At 50.4% G+C, this 17,471-nt stretch overlaps 1 protein-coding gene across 6 annotated transcripts in view; it reads right to left on the bottom strand.

The window, feature by feature from the left end:
- Positions 1–595: 595 nt before the first annotated feature.
- Positions 596–17,471, bottom strand: part of ZHX3 (zinc fingers and homeoboxes 3) — a 31,496-nt gene continuing 14,620 nt past the window's right edge. For 4 of the 6 annotated variants that reach the window (XM_042834512.1, XM_042834513.1, XM_042834517.1 and 1 more), the window contains 2 exons: positions 1,906–4,828; positions 596–1,036 (listed from right to left, as the gene is read on the bottom strand). In XM_042834512.1, coding sequence (XP_042690446.1) covers positions 1,026–1,036; positions 1,906–4,672 — 2,778 coding nt within the window. In that variant the 5' untranslated portion in view covers positions 4,673–4,828 and the 3' untranslated portion in view covers positions 596–1,025. Of the gene's footprint in view, positions 1,037–1,905; positions 4,829–7,437; positions 7,595–8,331; positions 8,836–17,471 lie in introns of those variants that run through there. The other 2 variants (XM_042834516.1, XM_042834515.1) reach the window with 2 other exon arrangements.

Below are 17,471 nucleotides of genomic sequence, written 5' to 3'. Positions count from 1 at the left end.
AAGACTTGAAGTTATCAGCACCACTGCCGGAGGATCACTCGTAGTCAAAGAGGGCTGAAAGTGGGAAACTGCCCGACTGCTGCTGCCTCACAGAGCCCTTGGAGACAATAATGGCCTGAACCACTCTCAGCAGCTCTGTGCTTCTCTGTGTTCGTCCTCTGAAGAACAGCTTGTTCTCTCCGAACAATGAAAAGGATTCCAGGTCAGGATGGAAAAATTACGATGTGCTAGTTCTCAGTGATTAAAGGGAGACTTGGAGATTGAACAGCCTGCTGCAGTCAGTCTCCATCTGCAAAAGGGAACACGCTTTTGGCCAACAAGGGACAAACAACACTGAACTCCCTCTCCTGGGTTTGCTGCTGCTTAATGGAGAGTACGCAATGCTAAATTTGACCTCACCCCTCGGGATGAACACTGAGCTCCCACCTGGCCTCAATGCAAGACTGGCAGCTTCTTTCTCAGGTACCTTTTCTGACACACACCCACACATATACACACGTGTGCATCCTGCAGAACTCTTCAAAGCCAGAGCTTAGGGAATGAAAAAGGCAGAGAGGTTATATGCAGCCACGCCAGCCTTTAGAGAACAAACACCTTAACGGACAGATGAAAAAAATGTATTGTGCCATAATAGTCCATATCTAAGCAATGACCTTGTTTACACAATGTCTGAGATTCGTTATGCTTGTATAGGCAGCTGTAGGCATCGGTATATGAATATGAAATCTGAAAGTTCATCCACTGAAAAGCAAACAAGAGCATCCTATTTCCTGGGCGTGAGCTGAGCCCACAGCCTCCATCTCTGCCAGCCCTCAGCCGTCTCCTGGGCTGGGCCAGAGCTCTGCACTCAGTGCCCAGTTTGCACTCGCACTCTCTCTCGTGCTGCACTCAAAGGTCTCATTTATGGCAGTGCTTTATCACCGTGTCCTGTTCCTGACGTCTGTATCAGACTGGCCCATCAACTTCTTAAAGACCAAAAACTTCTCAAAGGTAAGAGTGGATCCTCTGGGACAAGTGGTTTGAGTTCAGTCTGTTTCTAGAAAAAAAAAAACAATACAGGTATCAGAGATGCTCCAGCATGCCGCAGGTGCCTGCAGCAGGGAACAGGGGGTGTAGGTGCACCTGATAGCAAACCAGGAGCCCTGATGGAGCAGCTGCAGAGAAAAGCTAGCCCAGCATCCAGTTGGGATGGAGAGGGACACCCAAAATCCTTCTGGGAGCAGGGCTGGGTCCTGCCCAGTAGAAGGACATAGAAGGAACGTCTGTGTCTTGTCAGGCCTCAGGACCTTGCTGTATGGAAGAAGGCCATGTTGGAGGGTGCCAGCAGGGACACTGTGTGGAAACCTCCTCTCTTCCACACATGCCTTTCAAAAGCAAGTTCTAGAGAAGGGATAGGGCCAGCAGATGTACATGCCATGCTGGCCCTGCCCGTTCCATTCTTCTTTGCAGTCTCTCTCAATGCCCAGGCCTTGCCATGCTCCAGATAATGATGCTCACATCATGTGAGCCAACAGAGGTTCAAAACAGGAGTGGGACAGGAAGAAGCTCTGCTCTGCACAGGCATGGAGTGTGGGCACACAAGGGCACGTGTGCTGCCCAGGGCCATGGGAGAACTTGCTGTGAGTACTGGCAATCAGCAGTCAGACCTCTGCCTTCTCAAACAGCCACCACTTCAGAAATAAACCTAAAGGCCACTTTCTCCCAGAGGAAGGTATATGGACAAGCACATCTGCTGGTTTTACCCCTAAAGCCAGGATGTGGCTTTGGAGCTGGCTGCTTCCTACCCCCTTTCCACGATCCCATTACCCAGGGAAGAGCTTCCTCAGTTTAAACCCAAATAGCCTCAGCTTCCAGTGGGAAGCAGAGTGCTCAGCACACATCCCCCCAGCACACATCGGTTCTTACCGAGCTGTGTGGCAGGTGGCTGGACGGGGGCTCCAGGGGGCTCAGCTGCCCCCTCCGGACCGCCCGGCTCCCAGGGCTCGCTGTTCTCCAACACCTCCGAGCCAGCATCAGGCGGCCCTTTCTGGCTCCCCGACTGCTCGCTGCTGGAGAAGGCATCCTCAGAGGTGCTCCGGGTCTCCTCCTCCACCTTTGCTGCAAACCACACCTTCACCTGCTGGGCGCTGAGCTGGGTGCGCTCACAGAGCCCGGGCAGATCATCCTCACGCAGCACCTTGTGCTTCTTGTAGTGCTCCTCCAGCACCTCCCGCCCCGCCGCGCTCACCTCCAGCAGGCCGGGGGGGAAGATGCCCCGCCGGTAGTTCTCATACCATTTGAGCTGCCCGTTCTTGTAGCCGTACCGACTGTCACCAAACCAGCGGATGACCTCGGCCCGCGGCAGGCCGGTCTGCGACACGATGGCATCGTACTCCTGGTTGGTCGGCCGCTGCGTCTGCACGAACATTTGCTTCAGTAAGTGCCGCTGCTGGGCTGTTTTCTTAAAGTTCAGTTTGGGTTTGGGAGGGCTGGGGGGCTGGTTGCTGCCGCTGTCCCCCTTCTCACCTGCAGCGGTGCCGGGGGCCTCTCCCTTGCCGTTGGATTCTGTCACACGGAGGTTCTTCAGGTTGATTTTGATGGGACTCACCTTGCGCTCGGCTGAGTTGGGGTTGTTGGCGGAGGCATCGAGCGAGCAGTTCTCACCCAGGGCCCTCAGGTCATCCAAAGAGTCTTCTCCTTCCCCACGGCTGTTCTCAGCCTCTTCCTCCTGTTGCTGCCCTGCTTCCTCCGCTTTCTTGCTCTCCTCTGCCACCTTCTTCTTCCTCCTCTCTGTGAACCAGCTGTCAATCTCCCTCCGCGTCATCTTTGTTTCCCCCCTCAAGCGATTCACCTCTTCCTCCGGGGGCTGAGGATTTTGGGCAAAGCTGCTCTCCAGGGCCTTCAGCTGCTCTGGCGCGCGCTCCTTGTACTTGGTGGCCGTGAAGTCGGGTGCCTGGTGCCAGGACTGCCGCCTGCCCGGGTGCTGCAAGACCGGCATGGCCGCAGGCGTCAGCTCCACTCCCTTGGGAGGCACCTCAAAGGGAATTTCAGGCAGAGAGTCGAGAGCACTGTCTCCAGGGAAGATGGCCCTGCCGCCTCGCACGTTCCTGTAGTGGTATCGCCTGTCGCTGAACCACTTCCGAATCTCCTTTGTGGACAAGCCAGTTATTTTTGTCAGCCTCTCGACCTCAGCCTGCCCAGGGAACTGATTCCTGCAGAAGCTGCCCTTCAAGGCAGAGAGCTGCTCGTGAGACTTTTTGTTCTTGAAGACGTTGGGATCCAGGAAAGTCTGTGAGGAGATGGCCGGGCAGGCGGTGAGCACCGACGGGGTGGCTGTGACCACCTTCAGTGCTGAGGCGCTGCCGGAGCTCACCGTGCTGTGCTGAGCTGCCGGTGGGGGCTTGGGGACAGAGCTCACTGCCAAGGTGAAGGAGGAACTGGTGCCTTTCAGCCCATTGGCCATGATGGGCTGTGTGACCAGCAGCCCGCCCGTGCCCTCGGGCTGCCCCACCACGTGGCCTGGCAGAGTTGCCTGGATGAGGTGCGGGACGCTGCCAGGGTTGGCAACTAAAGGCGTGTTCAGCACTGTGATGGTGGGCTGCGGCACGGACTGGATGACCGTGTTAAACATCTTCTTCCTGGCATCTTCTATCTCCTCTGGGGACCAGCTGATGCCCTGCTTCAGCCTCTGAGCAGTGAACCAGATCTTCAGCTGCTCTTCGGGGTATTTTGTCACCACGGTCAGGTAGCAGAGCTCAGCTTTTGTGGGGTAGGGGAACTTGTGGAAAGAGTTTTTCAGGAAGCTGTTGGAGTCCATGGCTGCATTGTACGTGGGAATGCTGCTCAGGGGAATCATCACCTTGGGAAGGGACTTGGACGTAGGTAGCTGCTGATGCAGGGGAGGCTGCTGCTGCAGTGAAACAAGCTGTGCAACACCCGCCGGCAGAACGGGCACGTTTCCAATGATGGAGCCGTTCACTACATGAGATGATTTTGTGGCACTCGTGGTGGCCTGGCTGACCGGCACCGAGCCGCTGGTGAAAGAAGCCTCTCCGTCCTTTGTCTCCGACTCAGCACCCAGCTGACTCGGCACATTCTCCTTCAGCGTGTGGATCTTTTTGGCCTCAGGTTTGCCTTTCATTATCTTCATGATGGGAGTTTTGGTGATGATGATTTCAGACTGACCGTCTGCCACTTCCTCAGAGACCTCTCCCGGAGGGTCATGGCTGCCAGCAGCTTCCGCGAGGCTTTGCTCCACGACCGTACAACTGTCCTGCTTAGCCACCCTCCAGACAAAGCTTGTTTCGCTGCCATGCGACTCCGCGTTGTGCTGTGAGAGCCCTTCATGGCTTTTCACCAGAAAGTTGCACGCAACGCACACAAACGTGGGCTCTTTGCTGAAGTCCGAGTGCTCAGAGTCCAGGTGCCCGAAGAAATGCTGAACGTCTTGAGACCCAAAGTCACAACCCTTGCAGATGTAAGAGTCCCCATCGGTGATGCTGCGGTATCCGTTGGACAATGCTTCACTGCTGCTGGTGGTGGCACCAGCATTGCTCGAGGCCAGCCCTTCAGTGGGAGCATCTTGCTGTGTTCCTTCGGGTTCCTCTTCAACAGTCTCCAGTTCAGTTTCCTGAAGCACCAGTGTTTTTACTGGGATCATGCAAGGAGTCGTAGATTTCCTTTTGCTAGCCATCGCTACAATTAATCTGGATGATACTATTTAAGTTAAATTAAATTAACATTTAAAAAGCGCTATTGCAAGTGCTCTGCCTTCTAGATTCCAGCAAATTCATGATGTCCCAAGGAGCTGATGTCAAATGTTGACAAATGTTCATATTTGCCACTGAACCTGAGGACAAGGAGAGGGAGGTGGTGTTAGTTCCCTTGGCATCACACAAAGCACAACTGTATTTAACCGTTTCACTCAATAAATCACTTTCAGTGCCTTTTGCTGGAAAATAAAAAAAATAACTTGACCTTGGATTTCCCATATTTTTAGACTCACAGACTATGAATTACCTGTTTGAAAAACGAACACACGAGCAGGAGCCAGCTGCGCTGTGGCAGCGAAGCCGACCTGCTGCTCACACTGCTGCTCCCTCCCAGTCCAGCTCACAACCCCAACCTCCTCCAGCTCCATCCTTTAACATGAAGCACCCAGCTCCACCACAGCAGTGCTGTAAGCACCCATGGGTGCTGTATGGCAGAGCTGAAGATTTTTTTTTTCCCCAGAATCTCTTGTGAAGGAATGCAAGGTATTCGTGGTGCTGTGTGCGCTCAGCTCCACTCCACTGCTCGGCTCTACAGCGAGCAGCAAAATGCAATTTTCCTACCTGTGCAGCACAACTGTGCAGTGCCTCTTTCATAGGCTGTACCAAGTCCTCATTTGAGGAGCACAGACACCAGGATGTCCCCTTGCCATGCCCTACACCAGCAGCATGCCGGGAGAGCCTCCTGGGCTCCTGCCTGCTTCCCATCACAACACCTGATGAAAATCAGTTTTACTCTTGTAAAAAAAAAAAAAAACCTGAACTAAAAAAAAAAAAAAAAAAACAACTTACCATCCTGCCCAATGAGCCCAGAAGCACCTCCCACCCATCAGAGCAGCTGGGCACCCAGAGCTCCTCTACCACATACAGTGCTGCACCGTGCACACAGAAACGCAGATAGGAAATGACTTTGTGATGCACGCACAGTGCCAACACTGCTGCATTTTGATGGCAGCTTTTAGGACAGAGCAATATGAAATCCTAGTGCTAAAATCAAACCGAGGAAGTACAGTCTGACCTCCATCTGTACTTCTTTAAAAGTTTTTGAAATATTATTCTGGAAAAAATGATGTCAGCTTGCAAACAGGAGAGCCCGGATGGGCAATTCTGGGCTCAGCAACTCTCGGGCACGATTTAAAAGACTGATGGGAAAACGTAACTTCCCGTTAATGTGGGCTGATCTGAGATTACAAAACAGTCCTGTAAATAGCGTTAGTCATCACTGGCATCGGGAAACACTGTTTGCTGTGATGGAGCTTCACAAAAAGCTAGAAATCATAACTTTCACAAATCTATAAATGAAACAGCCTTAAAGCTGCGTGCTGGATTTGGATGGTGGGAGCTGTGCGTTCTCAATACCTGCTTTATGCTGCTCCTCTCCCACCTCCTCGTGGCCAGCCTTCCCTTACAGAAGGCCAGAAAGTTATTCATGAGCATTCGCAAGTGGAATACTTGGATGACTATGAATGGGCTCTGCTATTCAGCAGGGAACAGCATCCATTTGACACCAATCCCAGGATCCTCATTTTTGATGCTAAGTTAAATATTACACAATCTAGCTGGGTACAGTGACCTTTCCAAGTTGAGTCAATTAGGAAAAAAACAATAAGAGCAGCCTGAGGGCTACAAAATACACCTTTAGAGGCTGGAGTTTGGTGGCATGTCAGCTTCACACCCTGCAGCTCTGATACAGGGAAGGGAGGAACTGCCGGCCCCTTCCTGCAAGCTGCCAGCAGACCCAGCTTCAGCATCCACCCCCAGTTCTGGAGGCAGCTCCAGTCCCAGACAGAGCTCATGTTGTGGCTACGGAGTTTCCACAAAAAGGTTATATTTCATCTGTCAACAGAGTGAATTTGATACAGAGCAACCCAGATACACAAAGACCCCCATTGTGTCTCTTTAGCAGAGTGCCTCTTCAGGGCGTGCAGTCAGCATTATTTTGGGTAAATGTGCGCGGTCTGTCCCACCTATGGAGAACCTGAAAGCTCTCTGTTTCATTTACCAGCACGCCTGCATCATGCTCAGCACTCTCTCCGATGAGTTTTGTTAAAAATGCAATCAGGGCAGCACAGCCAACGCAGCTCTCCTGCTGGGGATCCAATATTAATGCCACCTGAGAACACAGATTGCAAATCTGGCTGGAAGTGCATCACAGTGCCAATTTACTGGTAAAAAAAATTAATGGAGTGTACAGTTTGTCCGCTTCATTTCCATGGAACAGTTGCATAACCGCATGTTAAGATCATGTTTTATTCACTGCTCACCTTCTGGAATGTACTAACTCTTTAATACAGCAATCATATATAACAGAATGCACAATTCGCTGATCTCTGTCATTGAAATAAGCAAGGCTGTTTTAATGGATAGGTTAAATTAACAGCAGAAAAATTGTGCAATTAAAAAGCAGCCTTACGGTGGAGCTCAGCGTGCCACCACTGCGAATGCCTCAGACCCATCTGCACAGCCATGTGAGAAGAACTTGATTTCCTACGCATTACGTTGTGATTAACTGGAAGAAAGATGAGCTGAATGCAATATCCACCCTGCGGACAGGAAGAAAGAGAGATCATCCTCTCCAATCCACACCTGCTAATTCCACAGCAAGGCAGCACAGCAAGCAGCAGCCACCACCTGATGACCCATGGACTTAAACCTGCCTCGCACACTGGAAATGTGAAGGCAAACTGACCTCAAGTGGAGGAATTTGGTATCAGAGATGCTCAGAGAGCTCACAGCAGACGGGCAGGCAGCCAGGAGCCTCGGGCCAGGTCTGGTTGCTCAGAAAGAAGGAATGGAGAAGGAAGATGGAAACTGTTAAACTCAGGATCCCAGTCCCAGAACACAGTACAGAGTTTCTGCTCCAGGCAGCCCCCAAACCAACTGGGCCAGGGAGAACCACCGGCCCCGCAGCCGCTCTGCACTGCCTGGGAGAACAATGCCCAGAGAGCAGTCAGAGGGAGCTCAGAGCTTCAGAAACTGTGCTTCTGCAGAGATTAACAAAGGGAGGTTTCGAAATCGGCACTGCTGAGTATGAACTTTCAGCTTTTTCCAGCTTGGCTGGATACAACTGGTTTGGTTTTAAATGTTTCAGTGAATTAATGAGTTAGGTCGTTAATGCAAAACACTCATTCTGCGCGGTGCCAAGGTCCTCAGTTAGAAGATTAATTCGGTGACCTTTTGCAAACCTCCCCTAGAAACAACAGGGAGAAAGCCACCCCGCAGCACCCAGCAGCCATCCGCACCAGGGACACGTCGGATGGCGCAGTCCTGCTGCGGGCAGCTCTGCCGAAGGGTAAATGCTCACTTACAGGGAAGAAAAAAAAAAGATCAGCACCAAAATAGAAGTAAAATAACAGTTTTCTCAATGCTTTCTGTGCCTGCTAGGCAGGCAGACGCGCTCCCCAGGTCAGGGACAAAGTTGATGTTTCTGTCTCATGCGGAGCCAAGCACAATATTGGCACTTCAAACAACAGCAGCTTGTTTTTCAGCTGAAACACTGCGGGCCCCGCTTGATAGCATAATATGGAAAAAGAAAATTAAAGGAAGAAGAAAAGTTGACACTTGAGAGCTTTCCCTTTACTACCTGCCGCACAGCACAGAAGAAGCAATCCTTCCATTGGGAGTCATTGAAGCTCTCCAGCAGCAGCCAAAGCCCAGCCAAGGGGAGATCCCTGAGCCTTGCAGCCCAGGGCTGGTCCTTTCCTCTGCCACCTCCTGCTCCCCAAAGGGCGGTCCTGCCTCAGCTCCGGGCGCAGTTACCTGGGTGCTGGCAGGGGAGGGAGCACCTGATGCATGCAGCCCTGAGGACGCAGCCCTTCCTGCTGCCACTGGCCCTGCAGTGCCAGGGCTCTTTCCTCTTGGGTTAGTCATTAACATTTGTTTTTCATTTTAGTCCTTTCATGAGAAATCATGTAGGAGTTTACCAGTTACACTAATTATCCAGCTTATTGCCAAAACATGCCCTGTTGGGGCTGGCAGGAGGCAGGAAGGCCACAGGTTCCTGGAGTTTCCAGACTAACGTAGGAGAGGTGAGATCTGCCCCCAACATCTCTGAGCAGCCATGGGCCTCAAGTCACAGGCACTGGGTACCACACAACATGCGGTGAGGGCGTACAGCACATCACACCCCAACAGGGAGCTGCGAGCAGTGTGGCTGCTGCTCATCAGCACGGGGACAGCAGTGCCACCGACCTGCCACCAGCAGCCTGGTCTCAGCACACAGCAAGGCCAGCACACAACATTCTGCTGGGTTTAACCCCACAGCGAACCGCAAGTTCTCATGAACAAACAGCTCATGACACCTTCCCCACCAGTGCAGATCACTGGGGCTCTGCCACTGCTGGTGTTCTCAACCAGCCACAAAGCACCAGCAGCTCCAGACAAGTCCTGCAGGCAGGAACAGCCTCTCCATGTCTTATTGTCTCACACCACACCAATGTACAAACACACGCACCGGTTGCAGCAGTTTCGAGCTGCGAGCAGCATCGCACAGCAAACATTTGTGCTAAGGAACAATTTCTCTTTATGCCGACTGCTGGGGCGCGCTGCAGCCCAAGCCTGGCTTTGCACTGCATGGCTGGGCTGAAGGCACTGGACCCCACGGCCCAAACAATCGCCTGCATTCTCCATTCCTTGGCAGGCCTCAAACAGACAGGCATCATTTTCATTCAGACCAGCGAAAGAAAGCTATTCATTAGGATCTCACCCTTCTATAGGCTGCTGCACCTCTCCATTTCAAATGTGCCTTTAAGAGACCTCTCCTCCATCCTGCACGTATTTCATTGACCTGTTTCAAGCCATTTCCAATCTAGGAGACAAGTCTGTGGGTTGAGCTGTACTTCCAGAATAGCAGCACTGTGCCTTCATCTCTGTTACCTGGGCAGAGGCTGCCTTTGTGTGCTGGCACCCAGGGACCAAAGGTAATTATCTCCGCTCTTTTCCAGCCGAGCACAAACCCGAGCGAGATGGGAGCTGGAGAGGGGTGCTTGAAACAGAACGCGATTAGAGTATAAAAATAGGTCACTGGGATAATATAACCTTTAGACTACTGGCAGTGTGCCCCCCTCAGAGACAAGCTGCGTGCTATATTTCAGCAGAACGTCGGGAATAAAAAACACAACACACATCAAACCAAAACCGCTGATCATCCCTCCGAGCTTTGCGTGCTTCTGTTTGAACATCACTAACACCAATTCGCTCGCTCTTTTTCCTCTGCTCTCATCCATTTGATCAGGGACCAGATGAGCATTATGCAATCACACCCCTGACATCTCCAAACAAAACCCTCTTTCAGAGCTGCGTTACAGATCTGCTCTGAGCTCTACCTTTGCAGGGCTCTCACCTCCACACACAGCTTCCATCCTCACGTTTTGTCTAAGTTGCTGAACATCCCTGGCCTTCCCCCAAAGGAAACAGGCAGTCAGACAGAGCAGCACCCACCAGCATAGGCCTGAGGACTGGCAGGGCACACTCTGCTCATCAGAACTGGGTTTCCTACCACTGGCACCCAGTTCATGAGCTCCAGTGTGTGGGTCTGTGTCCAGCCTAGGCAGCAGAGCATCAGTGCCACTTACAGACACAGAGGGGCTCTGATTCCAGCCCCTCATTCTTTCTCTAGTAGGTTTGCTTTTGCTTGCATTATCATTCCCTGATCACAGGCACCTAAAATGGCCACGTATGGTATAAAGGTGATATTCTGCAATACTCATGTCCGTTTGCAAAGCACCTCTCAATTCTACACATACAGTTCTCTGTAGAGTGTTGCTATTTAGACAGAGCAACTTTGGCCTTGGCAGAAATCAGCTCTTTGGAACGCATGTGAAAATGGAAAGATTACACCTACAATATACCTCTCAGTGTTTTCATAGCTGAAGTTGCTCAGTGAGCTCTGTGCTAAAAATCAGGGGAGCTCGGAGGGAAGGCTCCAGGGCTCCAAGGCAGAATGAGAACCATTGTTATATCTTGGCCAACGTTACATTTCTGGAAAAATACTCGAGTCTTTTAAAGCAGCACCACGGAAAGGCATTTTGTGGGATACCTCCAAGCTGCATTTCCCACACCGTTCTCCTCCCAGCCCCATTCCAGGCGCACACCCATTCCCATAGGGGTGACCCAGCTTGGGGCCATCACTCCACACTCAGAACCTCAGCTCTAGCTGTTACAACACACACTGTGAAAAGAAACCCTGCATCAGCTTTTATACCATGAGTTTTAAAACAAGATGTGGAACGTGGGTGGGAAGGACCAAACCGAGCTATTAACCAGTACCAGACACCAAGCACAGGGTACTGGAGCCCATCATCTGCAGCACAGACAGCACTACATCCTTCCTAGCTGAGCCTTCCTGCATTACTTCACTCACCATGCCCTTTTGCAATATGCTAGATCCGAACACTGCCTCGCGTTCTGGCTCACCATCAGCTCCCATTCCCCTGCTTACAGTTGCTATAGCCAAACAGACAGCTGCAAAACACGTCAGCTGAAAGCAAGGAAACGGGGCTGGCAGGTTGGGCTCGTGGATTTTCCTCCCCTGTGGGTGCAGCTCGGAGCCCTCCTTTCAGACCCTGAGCACAGCCGATCACTTTTGCAGCTTATTGAGTACGCCAGTTTATGGCAGTGTTTTTCTGCTCACTGAACTGGCTCATTCTTTCAGCAGAACAAACTGTTCCACGTTGAGGCAGGAGTTGGCTGTGTTTTAACAAAGGATTTTTCCCTTCTGACAGTGTTTTGCAAAAGACCCAAAAAAATGAGTTTGGAGCCAAGTTACAAAAGGTCAGGAGAGGCTAGGCAAGCGATGGGTGTAGTTCCTGTATGTCACAGCCAGTAAAGGAAATGGGTGGAGAGAAGGGGAATGGCATTTTGAGCAGAAATAATACGCATAAAGTGATTTTAATGAGGATGGCAAGTATGCAAGCACTACGATTTTTGCTTTACCAAGGTAGGCTGAGGTCTCTGCAATGATTTATCCACATGAAGTACGTGCACGATACAGTTCAAGCAGCAAGGGCAGCAGGAAAAAGTCTGCCCTGCATGCCTCTCCCCCCCCCCTTGCTGATTGCAGGGAGCTACCAGCCTCTCACCTCCCTCAGCCCAATGAATATTCAGTAGGCTTCCGCCGAGAAAACAGCAGTCAATCACCAGCACAATGCCGGGGGAAGGAAATACAGTGAGAAACCCGGGTGGGACTGCTCTGCTCCAGCATCTCTACCATTTCTAACGTGGGGTGAGGTGTTCCCACGGAGGCTGGCCATGTGCAGGTCTGCTCCACCTGCATCATCCATCAGCATACCCACGTGAGGTCAGGAGCTGACAGCAGAGCTTCCTCTTCTCTTGAGCAAGCTGGGATCAAAATGTTTTGTGATGGCTGCAGTTCTGCTTGGCCCCACTCTGCAGCAGCTGGCAGGGCCAGGTCCATCTGTGCTATGTATGGTGCATAGGCAAAGCAAGATGGCCCTGCAGATGTTGAGAGGAGGGGAGCGTAGGGGATCTGCAGCAGCTGACAGAATGTAATGCCTAATACTGAAGCTTCTCCAGGCTCCAGAGGATCCCTGAATAGAAAGAAAGCACCCGCCACTGGAACACAGCCACTTTTGTGGCTGGAAGGGGCAGATGTTCAACCCCGTACAACAATGCAACCCAACAGTTGAGACTGTGGGTGAAGAATGCTGCATCCACTTAAAACTGAAGAGGGAAATTAGGGACACCATCTAATTCTTGAGTCACCATTTGGTCCTAAAGCTTTGAGTTGACATACCTGCTCTGCAAGACAGGCACAGGGTTTTCTTCCATTGCCTTCAGACAACACCCTGACCTAAAGCACCGAACCACAGGATTTCAGCAGCATATGGTTAGACCAGCAAGTTTTCAGCTTCAGCTGGAACAAGATTTTCCAAAAGAGCCCTTTTTAGTACCTACATAAGAGACAGACTTCCAGAAGTCCCCTGGAGTGGGGACTTCATTCTAGATCTCCATGGGCAAAGTACAGGAGTCACAGCTGAGCATCTGCCAGCCAGAAGCAATCTTTGTCACCTGCTCTTTGGTTTGAACACCATTTGTCAAGGCATTCTGGACAGTACGCAGAGAAACTGAGCAAAGTTCAAGGGTTATTTGTGGTATGAACCATTCATGTCAGGGCTCTCCACTTCCTCTGGCTGTTTAGTGGGCCTTGGAATGGATTAGCGTTGAAAGCTCACCATCCTCTGTAGGTCAGCTGTGAGCTAAAAGCATCCCAGTTATTTACTGCTGGAAGTTGGAGGAATTTCCTTACTCTCAAAAGACTGACATTTAAAATTAGTTTCAAGTACAGTTGCGATAAACAAATCACGTCCTCCTCCCCTCCCCCTTCTGTTATTTGGGGTTTTTGTTGGATTTCTAACCAGGACGCAGGAGAATCATGCCGAGTAACAGACACCAAACCGAAAGCAGTAAAGTCAGAAGATCCCTCCTTTCCAAGCTCTCCCTTAGACTTTTGATTTCCCGGACTTTAATTTTTGAATTCCTCATACCATAACAACAACAACAGGAAGCATTAGGCTGTTTTCACCACGCTCATCCCATGAAGAGCAGAAGGTGAGCGGTTGATTTGTTACCTTACCACAGGGATGCAAGGACAATCAGGTGCTGTGGCTCATCCACGACGTGTTTCTCATGGGGTGGAACACGAGCTGGCTCTCAAACAGCTGCAGGGGGAAGCAGCCCTTGGCAGGCACATGGGGGAAGACGGCAACTATTTTAAAGCAGTGTGACAGCCTAAGGAAAGGGGCTTGGGTTTTGGGCTGAGGTTTCCTGTGATCCTTTATTCCAAATAATGATGCATTCATTAATTTGCAGATCACAAGGCCTTAATATGAGGAAATTTGTTTAAGAAATTCAGGCGTGCTGGGAGAATTGCTTCCTTGCCATGCATTAGCAAGCATACCCGCAAAGCGCCAGCAATCACTAAGCCTCCCCTCTGCATTCAGAGCTCTGTACAATAGAGTTTATTATTTTTAAGCTTTTCAGACATCAGTGTGGAGAATTTAAGAGCACTATTTGGAAGATTAAGACACTAACACCACCATATTATTCAATTTAGCTCCAACACTGAGCATTTTATTTCTGTAGACAGTCGCGACTGAACCTCCATTTCTGACTGCCAACAGACAGAAATACTTACAGCTTTAAGTCACATTTCAGCACGGTCTTGCAAACCAAATTAAGGAAACGAGAACAAGGAAATTACTGTCATTATGCAAATAGTGCTCAATTACTGCCAAGCCATACAGAACCAACCTTCAGGTCGCTGCCCTGGGTTTGAAACTATACACGTACAAATTGCAGCAAGTGGACAACTGTTGTGGGTGCAGCCAGGTGTGAGGTTATCAGCACATCTCCAACAGCTGTATTCTCCATGCACGCACTATTTTCTGAGTCCACGCAGGCACAGAGAGGCACACAGCTCTTGCCAGCCCGCTTCCCCAGCTCACTGCCCCTACCAGCAGTCTCACTGCCATGAGTTCTGGCAGTCAACCCATTGGCCCCACCACATGTGACTCTGGTTCCTGTGTTCTTGGCCCATAAGAGTGCCACGACATCAGCAATCTCACTCTCAGCCCTACAGACAGCCTACCTTGAACAGGTGATGCTTTTGGCTGAGTATGCTGCAGAATTAAGGCAGTCGCTGAGCCGCATCACTCACTCCTCTCGAGCTCCTATCTGGAGTCTTTATGGATATCTACACCACCAAAAAGCATCAAAGCCCATATTATTCACTCAGAGGCACACAAGCCAAAAGCCTTTCTTCTTCTTCAGACACAAAGAGCAGCCACATTGCAGCAGTCTGAAACACTCACCATCATCATTAGGGTGAATGGCACAGGATAAATTTTTAACTCTGTTCAACATAACTCAGAGAACAGCGTGAGACACTGAACTGCAGGAGGAGGCAGCACAGAAGACCAACGTAACCATAATGTTAGTGCTGTGTCAGCAGGCTGCCTGTGAGCCCAGGGCTGCCTCAAGGCTCGGTAACTGCAATACAGAGCCTTTCATTTCCAGGTCAGCAGCTCAAACCAGAGCCACATTCACAGAAATGAAGGCAAGCATTGAGACAAGGTGAATGACATACCAGTTCTGTGGGACAGGAGCATCTCATGGAGGTGAGGTGCCAGCAGGAGCCCGGCTGTTGTGCACATCAGCGGGAGAACAGGCACAGAAACATACCATGAACAAATGCAGCCTTCATTTGCCAGCAGGCCATTTTCTCAGTGAATGGCCCGAGTCGGGTTAATGTTACTTTAATTCTGCTTAGCATTGGAAACCCCAGAGCTGAAGTTATTTAGCTACTGCCAATGGCATGAAAAAAAAAAACACAACCAACAACCAGACACTGTGGACAAAGGAGGGAAACAACAACCCAGCACTGTTTCTCCAGGCAATTGCCTTCTTCCTTGTGCTGGTAGAGAAGCGGACTTAGAAGCATCTCAATGATACTGCAGCAAAAGGCTGCAAGTCAAGCTGGATAAGACTCAGGACAGCAGGAATTCCCCCCTACAAAGCCCATAATCACCTATGGATGAGAAATGAAGTGGGTGGATGTGTGAAGCAGCAGGAAAACAAGAAGAAACACGGCAGCCTGTGGGATGCAGCTCCCATCAGCTCACAAGCACACAAGGCAGCTCCACAGTCAGATCCCTTCAGATCAATCGCACAAATCCTCATGCTGAGCTGCTTGAGTTGCCAGCGTTGGGGAAAATAACCAAGTTCAGTAAATGAGCTCCCTGGATGAATGGTGCAAAACTGTATGCACCTTCCAGCAACAGCCAGGAAAATGGCGTGCAATGCTACCCCAAATGCTACACAGCTCTAACACCCCAATTTTTGAGCCTCTTCTAAACGATCTGCTTTCACACCCAAAGGACTTAGCAGTCCTCTCCCCTCTTCTAAATCTGGTTCAAGTCTCACTGCACCTGGCAAGCGCTGCCGAGTGATGAAAAGCTGCTAGCAGGGATGATACCCTCACCTTCTAGTTTAAACGAGTTGCTGTCTTTGGCAATGGTCCCGCAGGATTTCAGCCTTCCATTGGCCAAGGAACACTTCTCCAGTGTCTCTTCTTCACTGTCCCCAGGGTAAGAATCACAAAGCCCAGCGTTACCCTGGAGAACCGCTTGCATGCAGTGCATCCCCTATACTGAGGATTTGCTTTACCTCCTGGCTACAGACGTGCCTGAAAACTCCACACCACCTCAAAAACAGCTTCCAACTTCCTCAAGAGCCTTAACCCAGCCTCCAGCACCTCCGCACCAAGGGCAGCAAGCTACCGAGCAATCATTCAGGCAAAAGATACCCAGTGAGTTTGGAGTTTGGGGTTTTGAGAAGGGCTGCCTCAAACAAGCAGAAGCACAGACTTCACACTGATCAGGCGAAAGCTTCTTTGCAAGAGGAACACAGTTCCTCACCACTGGGCCATGCCCCTTCCACAGCCAATAAGAACTTCATCTAACAAATACCCCAAAGATGAAAGAGCTGGTCCCAGCTTACATCCCCAAAAGGTTGCCATTAAGGTGCTTTAGTGGGTTCCTCAGCAGTGTGCACAAGGCACTGTACCCAGCTACATAACCACAGGTATACAATGGGCAAAAGCAGAATACTTTAAAGGACAAAGGTAGAGGAGCACTGGAAACCTGCTCCACCAAAGCTGACTGTTGACTTCAAGCTAATGGAAAACAATGAATGTGATGCTAAGGGATGCTGCCCAGCTGAAAGAGCAGCTGCCTGCCAGGAACATCCACAGGGAGCTCTGTGTGGGATCTCAAAGTGACAGCAAGGTCCCTGGACATTGGTACAACCACTGAAGTTATTGCTGTTCTCTTTTCTGCTTCTGCTCTGCCTTCTGCTCTGGGCTTCTCATTCACTGTCTACAGAGGAGGCTCTGACTGCCTTTATTACCACAGCACTGCTGGGCTGGAAGGGAAATGCTGTTACAGAAAAGGACTTGCAGCACTGAGCAATGTTCAATAACTCACTCAAGGTCCCAGGAAGTGACTGAACCCAGGACATGTGAGTCACCACATACTTATTTATCAGAGATCTCCCTCCTCATGGGTCACCTTTTCAGAAACTCTCCCACTTTGCGTACAAGCACACAGCTAAGAGATTACACTGAATTACACCGAGACAGATTTATCAATGAGCTTCCCTTTCAGCTCAAATTGTTGCTTTGGAAATAAAACCTAAATTGCTGTATGCTGAAGCAGACAACTCAGCACTGCAGATAGCCCCACCAGCAGCATTTGCCAGACCTCAGATCCAGCTGGAGATGTGAGTTTGGCTCACTTTTAATCACTTTGTTTTGAAGGTGACCTCCAGCAAGTCAGAACATACCTATGGTGAGAGTTGTGTTTGCAACTTTGTTCAGAAATGCGGGTGTACATATCCAGATGAAGTAGAGTATCACAGCTCTAGAGCTGCTCTGAATGCCAAAAAGCCTTTTCTCTCTGCATGATGCCTCACCCTTGAACCTGGCCTGGACAACGCTCTGATATATGGTCTGATTTTTGGGTGGTCCTGTGTGGAGGCAGGAGTTGGACTTGATACTTATGAGTTCCTTACAACTTGAGATATTTCATCAGCCCCAAGGCTCTAAGCACGTGCTCATCCATTCACAGACACCAGAAGGCAGAAAACCTTCCACAGCCTCTGGGCACCCTGGCTGAGCAGAGTGGCTGTAGCAAAATTGCACATCCC

The sequence above is a fragment of the Centrocercus urophasianus genome, unplaced genomic scaffold, assembly GCF_019232065.1.
Source record: "Centrocercus urophasianus isolate 14NV4802_14NV808 unplaced genomic scaffold, USGS_Curo_1.0 seq_47, whole genome shotgun sequence".
NCBI lineage: Eukaryota > Metazoa > Chordata > Aves > Galliformes > Phasianidae > Centrocercus > Centrocercus urophasianus.
This window is presented reverse-complemented; position numbering and strand designations above follow the sequence as displayed.